Source organism: Triplophysa rosa, linkage group LG5 (genome assembly GCF_024868665.1).
Source record: "Triplophysa rosa linkage group LG5, Trosa_1v2, whole genome shotgun sequence".
Classification (NCBI taxonomy): Eukaryota; Metazoa; Chordata; class Actinopteri; order Cypriniformes; family Nemacheilidae; genus Triplophysa; species Triplophysa rosa.
Genome location: NC_079894.1, coordinates 30,020,351 through 30,034,580, shown reverse-complemented (window position 1 = coordinate 30,034,580; position 14,230 = coordinate 30,020,351). Strand labels below are relative to the sequence as shown.

Sequence of the window (14,230 nt, the reverse complement as noted above, 5' to 3'; positions counted from 1 at the left end):
ATACAGGTGCTGGTCATATAATTAGAATATCATCAAAAAGTTGATTTATTTCACTAATTCCATTCAAAAAGTGAAACTTGTATATTATATTCATTCATTACACACAGACTGATATATTTCAAATCTTTATTTCTTTTAATTTTGATGATTATAACTGACAGCTAATGAAAATCCCAAATTCAGTATCTCAGAAAATTAGAATATTACTTAAGACCAATACAAAGAAAGGATTTTTAGAAATCTTGGCCAACTGAAAAGTATGAACATGAAAAGTATGAGCATGTACAGCACTCAATACTTAGTTGGGGCTCCTTTTGCCTGAATTACTGCAGCAATGCGGCGTGGCATGGAGTCGATCAGTCTGTGGCACTGCTCAGGTGTTATGAGAGCCCAGGTTGCTCTGATAGTGGCCTTCAGCTCTTCTGCATTGTTGGGTCTGGCATATCGCATCTTCCTCTTCACAATACCCCATAGATTTTCTATGGGGTTAAGGTCAGGCGAGTTTGCTGGCCAATTAAGAACAGGGATACCATGGTCCTTAAACCAGGTACTGGTAGCTTTGGCACTGTGTGCAGGTGCCAAGTCCTGTTGGAAAATGAAATCTGCATCTCCATAAAGATGGTCAGCAGCAGGAAGCATGAAGTGCTCTAAAACTTCCTGGTATACAGCTGCGTTGACCTTGGACCTCAGAAAACACAGTGGACCAACACCAGCAGATGAGATGACATGGCACCCCAAACCATCACTGACTGTGGAAACTTTACACTGGACCTCAAGCAACTGTGCCTCTCCTCTCTTCCTCCAGACTCTGGGACCCTGATTTCCAAAGGAAATGCAAAATTTACTTTCATCAGAGAACATAACTTTGGACCACTCAGCAGCAGTCCAGTCCTTTTTGTCTTTAGCCCAGGCGAGACGCTTCTGACTCTGTCTGTTGTTCAAGAGTGGCTTGACACAAGGAATGCGACAGCTGAAACCCATGTCTTGCATTCGTCTGTGCGTAGTGGTTCTTGAAGCACTGACTCCAGCAGCAGTCGACTCTTTGTGAATCTCCCCCACATTTTTGAATGGGTTTTGTTTCACAATCCTCTCCAGGGTGCGGTTATCCCTATTGCTTCTACCACATCTTTTCCTTCCCTTCGCCTCTCTATTAATGTGCTTGGACACAGAGCTCTGTGAACAGCCAGCCTCTTTTGCAATGACCTTTTGTGTTTTGCTCTCCTTGTGCAAGGTGTCAATGGTCGTCTTTTGGACAACTGTCAAGTCAGCAGTCTTCCCCATGATTGTGTAACCTACAGAACTAGCCTGAGAGACCATTTAAAGGCCTTTGCAGGTGTTTTGAGTTCATTAGCTGATTACAGTGTGGCACCAGGTGTCTTCACTATTGAACCTTTTCACAATATTCTAATTTTCTGAGATACTGAATTTGGGGTTTTCATTAGTTGTCAGTTATAATCATCAATATTAAAAGAAATAAAGATTTGAAATATATCAGTCTGTGTGTAATGAATGAATATAATACACAAGTTTCACTTTTTGAATGGAATTAGTGAAATAAATCAACTTTTTGATGATATTCTAATTATATGACCAACACCTGTATATATCCGTCTCCTTAGCGATCTCTAGGACCAGAAGAAAAAACGTTCTTCTTCATCCATCTGTGCCACGCTCTTTATCCTCCACCAACCTCAGTAACTTCCGCTATCCCCTCACGTGACCAGGGTTACGGGTAAGTCTCGCGAGAGCGAAAAATAGGTCAAACACTTCATGAAAAGGAAAACACAGATCATATGGGGACAATACAACTAATCACAATCAAATTAGCGCTTTTAACATATAGCAACATGTACTTGTCTTCCCATTTGTGGCTATGGTGTTTGTGAAGTTCTGGAGTAATCCACATCTGTTGAGATCTTGCGGTTGATTTCAGGTTGTAGTTTCTGTGAGTAAGGTTTTTTTTTCTTGTTCATCTTTTCTTCAGTGATTGTGTTTGTTAACAGCAGGTTTTATCACCAATGACTCAATCATCAATTCATTAAAAATACAAAAACTCAATTGACAAATCTGTCAAACAAAAGCATTTGGGTGTTGAATCTGAACCAGAATTAAAATCAACTTTTGCCCATATTTGGGTCCTTTCTGCTTTATTTGATTTGTTTTTGGCTAACATGCAGCATTGCTTTGGCTTGCTTGTGGCCCAAATCTCGCAAACAGGAGCGGACCACCCAAGTGCCATCATTCCATGCGTATGTGGGCCAGATGAGGGGGCATGGGGTGTAAGGTGTGGGCCGGATTTGGGCCGCAACAATTTGCTAGTTTGGTTGCTATCTGGGATTCTGTACTTCTTATAACACTAATCGTCATCATTTGTACACACCAAACTGTCAGATTTCACATTAATGCATAACTTCTGAAGCTGCCATTCTGTGATTTAACCCATTAGCTTACCTTTGTCCTTATCTGCAGAAGCATGCCATGCCCAGGACACATATACCGGAAATAGTGATCCCTTCTCATCCGATAAACACGTCACTCAGACGGATAAAGAGAGGCTGGGTTATACCTCCAATCAATGTGGCAGAAAACTCAAGAGGACCTTTCCCAATGAACCTGGTCAGGGTAAGAACTATACATCAATACACACCAATGTGATAGTATCAGAAACTGCCTCCATGCATAGTACTTTGATATAGAATCTGCTTGGATCTTTGGATAGGGGATATGCAAGATATTTAACTCTTTCCCCGCCATTGACGAGTTATCTCGTCATTTAAAATCCGACGGTTATTATTATTGAATTTTATTTTTATGGCAATCGGTGTTTGTACTGGTGGCGCTGTTACACATCTTTGGAAAGAACGTATATATTTGATGCTTTTAGGGTAAATATTTGATCTGTTTTTAATAATAATTGTAATCTTATCTGGGTGGAGTCTTCGACAAAAAAAGCTAATTATATCAGCTGTTTAATCAAAATGATGCACTTTTGAAGAATCCTACCCACATTTAAGAGGTGATAAAAAAGGAACATTCATTACAGAAAATGTACTGTGATCATTTTTAGTGAAAATGTTAAAAAATGCTGGCGCTGACTGGCAACTTTTTTAAAAAGAGGCTGGTGGGGAAAGAGTTAAAGTGGATATATACTTTTGGTTCTTAGTATGCATTTCATGTTATAGTTTATTTATAGAGAATAATAGGAGCACTTGAATACATCTCATACACTTCAGTGGACCATGGCTAATCAAACTGATTGGTTCAGTAGAAATCAGCTGATGTCAATACAGTAAAAATAACAAAACATTGACTGATGTCAATAGATTGCTTCTCCTTCACTTGTCACCATCTAATCAACTGCCAATTGATGAAATTGGGTACTGTCCTACATTTGGAATTCTTGTTGAACACTTTGTTTTAGTTGGAAATATTTCTGGGTTGTTAGTTCCATGTCACGTTGACACTTCACTCTGCTGTCATGTAGATTCGCTCAGATAATGATGAGAGGGTGAGTTTACGCTACAGCGTGACCGGACCAGGTGCCGACCAGCCACCAACCAGTGTCTTCTCCATTGATCCCGTTTCAGGACAACTATCAGTACTGAAGCCTCTGGACCGCGAGCACTTGCCTAGCTTCAATGTGAGTAAGTCTCATGCAACAACAAACCCAAAGCATGGAATGAAATCCCAAAGATGCTCAAACAGATGATCAAACAAAATTGTTTTTCTTTTTTTCTATTTCCATGTGTCTTTATTATTTTGGCAGCTTTCACTGCTTTTCCAAATCCAACTGTTGGTTATGGATTAATCTATGATGGGTTGTTTCAACCCTAAATGCTGGTACGGCATACATATTAGGACATTGTCAAACGGCATCGCGCCTCAGACAAAAATGCATTAGTTCTCATCAAAACAGCATCAGGACTAAGCTCTCGCACAATCAGACATCAGGCGAAATGGCCTCAGATTAAAGGCATTAAATGAAAAAAAATGTAAACAGTCTACATGTGACCCTGCCTCTCGTGTGATGCCACGAGCGCAAACAATTCTCCAGCAGTAATTTACGGAACTTTTGAAAGATTTGATTTAATTGATATTGACCACACTTTGTTTTAAAAATGTGAAACATTTGTTTCTGACTCTTGAAAAAGATATTCGGATGTACGTTAAGACCATTTTTCATTCAAATAATCGGGATATGTGATCTTCTTAATCAATTTATGTAGGCTAATGATTAGCCTAACCTCTACTGTATGTAGACTACGAAACATTTTTTGATAACTTTTGTTTCATTACGCTGTATGTTATTGTAGCTTTGTTAATGTCAGTTTAATAACAAAGTGCATTTATAACAGGATCTGTAAATGATTACTTTTTTCGTTGTAATTTTATGTTTTGGGATATATCTGTATGGTTTTATTACTATATATAAATTAATGTATTTTATTAGTAGTGTAACTAATTACTTTTGAAAAAGTAAACAGACCAATAACTTAGTTACTTTTAACATTTAATAACATTTCAAGAGTAATTTGCCCAACACTGGCAAACACAAACATTCCTCATCCACATAGAATGTGGTATTTCTTATATACAGTTCAAAAATGTGCTTTAGGTTGCGCTGAAATGAGTGAGAGAGAAAGAGGAGAAAAGATGTGAAGGTGTGAGCTTGCATTGAGGTGTGTTGCTCAATATAAAGATGCAAACCCCGTTGGGGAGCTCCTTGAGAAACAAAGTTCTTTGTTTCTCAGGACCTTGGCACCAGCCTTACACGTGTAGAAAGGACTAACTGTGTCACTTTCATTTTCACATTTTAGTGTAGAGAATAACTCAACTGTCAATAACAATAGTATTAATGAATTGACGCTTTGTGTGTTATGGCATCAGTTAAGGGCCCATGCTGTGGACCTTAATGGTAATCAGGTGGAAAATCCCATTGACATCATGATCCATGTAATCGACATGAATGACAATCGACCAGAGTTCATCCAACAGATTTGGAATGGAAGTGTTCCTGAAGGATCTAAACCAGGTACAGACCTTAGTGTTAATGTACATAAGAGTACATCCGGATGTGAAAGACAACATGCCAGTAAAATTTACACATGTCAGTACACTGTATAATATAAGCTGTGTATCATCTTCCTGTTTTTAATTTCCATAGGTACATCAGTTATAACAGTAACATCAGTAGACAAAGATGATCCCAAAACTCCAAACGGCCAACTCCGCTATAAGATTGTGTCCCAGAATCCTGCCAGCCTGAGCCCCAACATGTTCACTATTAACAACAAGACAGGAAGTATCATCACTGTTGCAGCTGGGTTAGACCGAGAGGTATTTACACCTTATCTGACAGTATGAAAAAAATAACTTTGATTGTTGCCTCATATTCATATAGGACTTTGCGTAAAACCAAGACATATTTTCTTATGTTGCTAATACACAAGTGTTACAGTTTTGGTAGATGCTGGTGACATTGGTAGTACATGTACATTTGTTTGTGTGTGTGAACATTATTCTATTACAGCACACAGAATCGAATATGTCCGGTGAATCCGTCCCGTGTTACGATCACATATTGGCATTACGTTATTTTCAATAATGTAAAACCTCTTCAAAACGTTTATTTTACTTACACGTTGATTATAAAACTTTATTCGCATTGTCCAAGTAATTTTAGACAGATTAAAAGCCATCGCGCATTATCTGTTGTTCTGAAGGTTAGACTAAAAGACTAGGTTTCTCTCAGAGCTGGAGAGTTACACGTGATGCATTTTCCCCTTCAACCATAACTTGAAGTGTATATGTATAGTAAAATACTCTTTAAAACGTTGTTTTACTTTTTTTTTTAAGTTATAGGAAAAGACAGACATACTGTAAAGTTGGCTTGACGTTGGACGTTTGATATTCGTGAATTTAGGGACCATCTCGAAAGTTGCATACACATTAATATACACATTTCTACGTTAATGCCATTAAAGGGAATGACTGACAGTCACAAAACCAGCTGTACAGTCTTCATGTAAGTATCAGCTATAATGTACACCTTTCAGATTTTTGATATTTATTTCAATAAGTCATCAAATCATATGTAAATAATGCTGTGTTTCACTTCTGTATGGTCTCATACACAAAATATACCATTATTTAAAGCTCAATAGCATTTAAAGGGAATGACATAGACTACGTTCACATTGCCACCAAAATCAGATTTTTTTGCTCATATGTGACCCAGATCTGTTTACTGCATGACTGTGTGAACAGGACAAACCACATGGAATCCGTGTCTTTTTAAATCTGATCTGAGCCACTTCCATATGTGGTCCTAACTCAGATACAGGTCTGATGTTTCGCAATGCGACCTCAGTCTGAACGGTCATATCGGAATTCATGCGACTTTTGCGTCATTGTCGATCGACATGCGTCACAATTCTGCAGTGATTTAAAGCTTCACGAGTCATTCTTTTGAGGGAAGTGTACTTTACAGCTCAGTTGCCAACTTTAAGCATCAGATTATAAACATAAGCCCTTGCACTGTCTACACCGCACGCGAGCCACACGATGCGATTCAACAAATGACTATAGGATCCATTATATGGACTGCTCCGGGAATGCTCTCAAATCGCGCCGTGAGAACGGTCCACTCAGCACCGAATAAAGTCAAACACACCCGCTGACTTGACCCTTGCTTATTTATGACAGCCTGCTGCGTGTTATTGTTGTTTTGCTCATGCGATTCAGTTTAGAACCATCATGAGTTCACACTGGAATCTGATATTGGCCACATTTAAAAAATAGTGTAAACAGCCAAACAAAAAAATCTGATCTGAGCAAAAAATCGGAATTGAGTATTTAGGCTTGCAGTGTGAACGTAGTCTTAGAGTCAATAAACTGATGTTGATTCAGTCAATGCAGGAGATATGATTGATCCCCTTAAACATACATTTTAAGCGTATGTGTTGTTTTATGGTCAAACTTAAATATATAATTAATTTTCGTTTTAAGATAGACTTGTAGAATAAATCATTTATATGTGCTTTTGTGGTTTGGCCACATGATAAAAACAATCATGACAACAGTATCTTTTTCTTGTTACTATTTCGAGCCAAACAGTATTTATTTTGCTCATAAACAATGCACTGTCAGTTTAATTCAAGGGGAGATTTCACTAAAATACTTTTTCTGTGTTTAGGTGCTATAATCAGTTCCCCGGTTCATCTACTAACCCGAAAACGTGAAAAAGTACAATACAGTAACTTCGGTTTGTTACGCCTTTCTCTGAAAGCATGTGAAAAAATCAGCCCTTCAGATTACTCTCCCTGCATGATGTAGGTGAGGGATCTCATTGTAATAACACCGCTGCTTAATCTGCTCGTTTCCCCCCACGGCGCGCCATTTTGTTTTTCGCAGGTGACAGGAGTGTATCAGCTCTAATGCCATGGCGAACGTTCATGCCAAACATGCAAACTGTTCTGTCGTTGGGTGCACAGACCAACACAGAACACTGTTATGAGCCTCACAGGAGACAAGAGAGCAATGGATTTATTTTGTTTTCAATGGAAATCCCCCACACTGAATGAGTCAAAGCTGCAAATAAAGACACTGTAAGTACCAGTGTATTTTACAGTTTTTCTCGATTGCTTAAACACATTTCTTGAAATTATGCCTCGTATTCTCAAAACAGTAAACACAAATCCATAACATCTCACCCAATTCCCCAAACATCCTATTGTCAGGTCAAAATGAAGCTCTCTTCTCAAAACCATTCAAACTCACAAACTTTTCCTGCAGACATGACTTACAAGCCCTCAAAATCACCCACACTGCAACATAGTCTTAGACACTGGTGAGATCAATTCAAAACACTGTTACTAAACCTCTTAGTGGGATTCAAGAATAATTTGACAGCTTAGTGTTTATTAGAATATACAACATAAAAGAGTGCACATCAGCAAAGTGCAAGAATGAGCTTTAGGAAAAAATAAAAATAAAACATTACACTACTGTAACGTAGATGAAGATGATCTTACAAGACAAGAGAAGTTCAAAAACCAAAGAACAATATACAGTAAACTGGTCATGCAACACAATACAGTACACAACTGCACAAATAACATTTACACTCAGGCATTTAGCAGATGCTTTTATCCAAAGCCAGTGAAACAATACAGTGAAGCCATTTGTCAATAGGAGGCAATGTAAAAATTATGGCATCCTCTGCACCTTTGGCTCAGAATAATGAAATTTCTCTCATATAAAGTGTGTATTGTAATTATACTGTATGTTTACAGTAAGTAGTATAAAGCCCAGCAGATGATTCTAGGATGCACACTTACCTGTGCTCCTATTGATAGTATCCTGAGATTCTGATTGGTGGGTCATCAGTTTTGCAACTGAATGTTTACTGATGGACAAATGTGTGCTATTTGAGTTTACAACTTGACACTTCAGTTCATTATATTGTGTGTTTGTGTTTTCTGAATGAGAACATGGTTAAACCTTTGCAAATTGAGGCTGTTTGTGTGTGGGGTTTGTACAAGTTGGTGTATGGTTCTGAGAATGTGTTTATAGTTGTCAGAAAATGGTGAATTGTTTCATGAATTGTGTGTTGGCAATCAAGAAAAACTGTAAGTAAGACCTCAGGGACCTGTGGCAACTTAAAAGTAGATAAAATGTCACTGTGACACGTTTGTCCGTTCACTCATAGAAAGCAACGTGTGTGGCTTGTAAACAGTCCTGTGTAACGTTACTTTCACTTAGAGAAAACGCAATAAGTTTGTCTTGAGTACCTTCACTTATAGAAAGCAGCGTGTATGGTTTGTAAACACGTGACGGGTTTGTCATGGTAACATGATTTCCCGCCACCCTCCCATTTAGTTATTTCACCCATGAAACCCTGTGACGTGATCGCGGATCTCAATCCCGAAAGTGGTCGCGACCGGACCAACAGGGACCGGAGCGCCTTCGCGAATGGCCCCGGGGGAAACAGGTGTGCTTATAGAAAACAATGTGTTTGGTGTTCAAAGACAAGACAAAGTAGTTTCTCATTCGCTTTGTGACCCTTCTTTCTTGGGTAGGCTACTTTCACTTGTAGAAAGCAGTGTGTATGGTTTGTAAATACGCGATCGGTTTGTCATGTGTGTTTTCACGTATAGAAAACGTGACGCCTTTGTTGGGAATCTGTTTGTTTATAGAAAACGTCTTGGTTACGTATGTAACCTCTGTTCCCTGATGGAGGGAACAAGACGTTGTTTTGAACTGACAGATGGGGTTTGACTATACACTAGATAACTCAGCTGATACCCGGCCTACGGAGGCAGGGCTGCTCCGCCCAGCCCACCACCAGGAAGTGCTTAGTGATGGATGGAATGCCTATTCTTTGCCCGGTGGGGGAACAAGGGAGGCGGAAATAGCGCACTGACCCACCTAGGAGGGGGAAGGCGCATTCGCAGGCGTACGCCCTACCGGCCACCGGTCTCACCTGTTGGCAAGACTCAGGCTGACACCGGTTCCACACGGAGGCTGTAGAACCTCGCGAAGGTATTGGGCGTAGCCCAACCCGCAACTCTGCAGATGTCTGCAAGAGAGGCGCCCTGCGCCAGTGCCCACGAGGAGGCTACACCCCGGGTGGAGTGTGCCCTCACTGTCAGCGGGCACGGGTGGCCTGGGATCAGTACACCATAGCGACGGCGTCCGCGATCCAGTGCGCCAATCTCTGTTTGGCGTCTGGTGAATTGGATAGCGTAGCCGAGACGGATCGTATTCCCTAGCCACCGTGACGGTTTGGGAAGCTCTAGCCAGGCTCCCAGGGATCGAGACAGGGGGACTAGGGGTTCGATCTGCTTCATCAACCCCCCGGGGGTTGGTTCGATGGCTGGCAGTGCGGATCCTTCACCGTGAGGAGCCCCCGGGGAGGAGATCGGCTCTGCTGACTTACCTGCCTGGCTATAATGCAGCTCAGCGCACAATCGAACTGAGAGTGCTGAAGGCTGCTGGAGTGTATGCCCGATATTGCGTCTCGCCCAATGTCGAGTTGCCAAACACTGTCCTCTGGAGGGTGAGAGCGGCTGAGGAAAAACCCAGAGGCAAAGAGAGAGAACTCAGAATATGGGCGCAAGGCCACCAAAGGGGCCCAGCAGGTGCTGGGATGGGGCAGGAACCGTCCCAGACCGACCGACCAGCAATGGAATGGCCGGGGTTGGGCCCGATGTGGTCTCGATCTCCCTGGGCTTGTCCCATCAGGGCCGCTCTGCGGCGGCGGTCTCCTCCTCTATGTTTTCTCCCGGCGGGCCGCCTGGGTTGAGACGTGGAGCCAGATTCGGCGTCGAAGAGGGCCCGGGGCTGCTGGGGAGCAGACGCCGCTCGGGACCTCGATGGCCGAAGGGCGGCCTGGTCATGGCGGTCAATCCCCCGGGGGGTAGGTCTGCTTCTTCACTGCCGAGAACTCTCGACAGTATCACCAAACAGCCCCCCCTTGCGAGTTATGTCGAGAAAGCGAACTTCCTCAGCTTCACACATCTGCACAAGGTTGAGCCAGAGGTGTCTCTCCTGGGCCACTAGTGTGTAAATCGTCAGACCCAGGGACCTGCGGCTTGGAGTCGCGCTGAGACCCGAGGCACCAAATTTCTACCCGCGAGCGCTGGGGAAGGCTGGGGAAGGCCCGGGAGAGCATGGCTGAGATCTCGACGTCCGCCTCTTCCTGGGCTCGACCTCCTGGGGGGGGAACTCCTCGGAATCGACAGGGTCGGATGCCAGTGGGTCACCCTCCGATGCTGCCTTCGACCTCTCATCTTCATCATGCACAGTTTCTGAATACGTGGCTGAGGAATAAGACAAAACCGTCTTTTGGGAAATGGTCAGACAAGCGAGACGGGGCGCGAACGGTCCGTGAGCCTGTGGCTGACGGATTAGCGCTCACAATAATCCCCATATCACCCTCGATGCCTGCCGTGGCAGACGGCAGGGCCGAAGCCGCTGCTATCACGGGACGGGAAGCAGACGAGGTGGTGGCTGGGTCCATAAGAACACAGCCACCCATGACCGCAACGTCTGGATCGTCATCCGCCCGCAGTGTGGGCAGGACATATCCACGAACGTTGCCTCAGCGTGCCGAAGCACTTGAGGAAGACGTCGTGTCCGTCCCCCTCCTCTATGAGTGTGGCACCCATGAGAACAGCGGGACATGCCACGCTGGAGAAATTTGCTCTTTTAGAAAATAAACACCTCTGGAACTGCCGAGCCGCCCAGGGAAAGTCACTGCCGAGGGACAATCCGCTGCACCACGTCGTAAGAATCCGGCAATTTGAGTGAGTCTTGTCATCAGATGCGAAGGCTCCGAAGAACAAAAGGTGAATGAATGCAGCATGCGTCTCCCTTTTATACCCGGATATCCGGGGCGGAGTCCGGCATGCAAATTTAGAGCATGGTATAATAAAATATATCTGGTGTATTTTGGGTTGAAACTTCACAGACACATTCTGTGGACCCCGATTTATATTGTGTAAAAGTAGAAAAAAATCTCCCCTTTAAGCATTAAGCATTGTAATTTAATAAAAATAAGATTAAAAATAGGTTTGTGGTTCCTTAATTTGGTGGCCTGGATGTGTGTGGTCTGAAGGGTTACTAGAAAGCTACAGACAGATGAGATTGAATCAAGGCTGGAGCAAAACTCTCGAGGACTGTGGCGTTAACCCCAACGCTGGCCTAGAGCCTCGGGCTTGGAGGCGGGCCTCCATAACTGTAACACGTCTCCAACTTTGTGACACATATGATATCAAAGTATTGAAAGAGTGTTTCGAAAGCATACGCAGCAGTCTTCTTGAGCCTTGCGGTACTTTTTTGATATTATACGCCGGCTGGTGCCTGTGTGCACCTGTTCTGACATGCAGCGTGATTTAACAGTTTATATGTGACCCTGGATCACAAAACCAGTCTTAAGTAGCACGGGAACATTTTTAGTAAAAGACAAAAATACATGTGTGGGTCAAAATTATCGATTTTTCTTTTATGCCAAAAATCATTAGGATATTAAGTAAAGATCATGTTCCATTAAGATATTTTGTAAATTTCCTACCTTAAATATATAAAAACTTTATTTTTGTGAGTGGATGGCCTGCCACAGTGCCCCTGATTAACAACTTCAAAGGCAATTTTCTCAATATTTTGATTTTTTGCGCTCTCAGATTCCAGAGTTTTAAACGGTTGTACTGTATCTCAGCCAGATATTGTCCTATTCTAACAACTCATATATCTATAGAAAGATTATTTATTCAGCTTTCAGATTATGTAAAAACCTCAATTTCGAAAAATTGACCCATAAGACTGGTTTTGTTGTCCAGGGTCACATATCCCTATCACAGTCATTGCTGTTATTTTTCATCCATTATTTTTCATTTAAAAGCCTTGCCAGTTGAAGCTTTCAATCGATTTTTCACATTTCACACTGTTCGCACCTAGTCAGGGCAAAGCCTCAATGCTTCATGAGGCTTCATTTTCTCATTCCTAAGAGGCAGAATTCAGTTGCAAGTTAAAAAAAACGTAAAAAAGGATCCAGAGAGCACAGGGAATGCAGGAAACAGAAGAAAAGCACCACAGGTAACACTAAACAGTAAACAACAACCAATACAAGAAACACAGGGCATTCATGAGGACATTAATGTGGCCCAACTAGACACAGTTGCAAACAATCAGGGCGGAGTATTGAGGATGCGTGTTTTTCCCAAACCTGTTATGCGATAACCACACTCCTTAAGTGAAAACCCCACCTCACAACCGCGACTCACTTCTCTGCCTTTATTTCATTGGTCAGCTACATCACAGCACTAATTGGCCACACCGCGGTTAACATGTTTCAGTGCCTCAAAACTTGTGTGGTAGAGGTTTGATTCGCCATGTGTAGTGTCACCTGAATTGTCACCTTGACGGACTCGAGCCAAACGAACTGCTGGATCCATTGAAGGTCGGTTATTCTGTAACGTTCTAGTCCAAAACAGACAACTGGGAGAAGGACCCAAATGCAGCATCAAAGTAATTTAATCAAGCCGAAAGTAAAAGACATAAACATGGGCATGACGTGACAGAAAACAACATGACTACGTACATTCAATAACCGACACTGATACAAGAAACACAGGCACTATACTGTACGTATATACACACACAAGATAACAAGAGGTGAAGTGGCAATGAATCAATGAATGGCTATGGCAACACATGAGATGGGTGTGGTCTATGATAAAAGTCCATTGTAACAAACAAGGGGGCGGAACAACATTGGAACAAGAGGGAAACAAGGTACACTACAAAACAGGCGAGAGATAGACAGAATCATGACAATGGAACGAGTAATGACGCGAAACAACGTATGACACAGAAATTGTTTATTTGAAAATGGAAGTCAGTAAGAAATTGTGCTTTTACCACAGGTCGATTAGATTTAGCTCAATTTCCTGTCTCCACACTTTTCTTGAAGCCATGTTGCTGCTTTCTTTTGTTTGTGAAGCACAGCTCTGTGATCATTGAGGATGCTGCTCCATCTGAAAGCATTGCGCGTTTGAGTCGCTTAAAACATGCATTTAAAAAAGTAACACCCGTCAATTATCATCATAAAAAATATACTTTATTATCATGAAAATACCTGAGGAGGCTTGAAAAAGAGTGATAGAAATTTGTCAGATATAGATAGAAGACAGCATTTCCTAGTTATACGTGTGGTACTTCTGGTTCTGTGGAGCATTGGAGTTTTTGCACGAGAGCGCCCTCTGGCTTTCGGATGCAGATGCATGTAACCGTACCTCACTGACAAATTGCACATTAAAAAAAATCGCAGCCAACTGCCAAATCGCATGCAGTTTCTTTTCTATTAATCCTGCAGCCCAACTTTTTTTATTATTTATTGACAGTTACAATATTATAACAGAGACATAAACACCAGGGGGTCAGCTACAGATATTTATCATGCTAGATATTAGTCTGGTGTCTGCGAGGCATCAGTGACGTGCCAGTGAGTTTCTTTGATGCGTCGTTTACTAGTTCACACATAATGATTGATGAGTGCTGATCGCACGCTGATGGTGCACTGTTTTTCCCCTTGATCAAGGTACTACATTAGGCTCTGTGGAAGGACAAGCGTGATAAGGATTAAGCAGGATTCTGTGAAATGTGGGTGAGATTTTGTATTGTGGTTGTTGTATTGAGGTGTTGTTTAGCTATAGGGAAATCACAGCAT

The 14,230-nt window shown here is 42.1% G+C and overlaps 1 protein-coding gene across 4 annotated transcripts in view; it reads left to right on the top strand.

Annotated features, from left to right (window-relative positions):
• Positions 1 to 14,230, top strand: part of zmp:0000000625 (cadherin-2) — a 75,248-nt gene that overhangs the window by 24,319 nt on the left and 36,699 nt on the right. For all 4 annotated transcript variants that reach the window (XM_057333792.1, XM_057333791.1, XM_057333794.1 and 1 more), the window contains 4 exons: positions 2,470 to 2,622; positions 3,485 to 3,640; positions 4,888 to 5,032; positions 5,165 to 5,337. In XM_057333792.1, the coding sequence (XP_057189775.1) occupies positions 2,470 to 2,622; positions 3,485 to 3,640; positions 4,888 to 5,032; positions 5,165 to 5,337 (627 nt within the window). The remainder of the gene's footprint in view (positions 1 to 2,469; positions 2,623 to 3,484; positions 3,641 to 4,887; positions 5,033 to 5,164; positions 5,338 to 14,230) is intronic.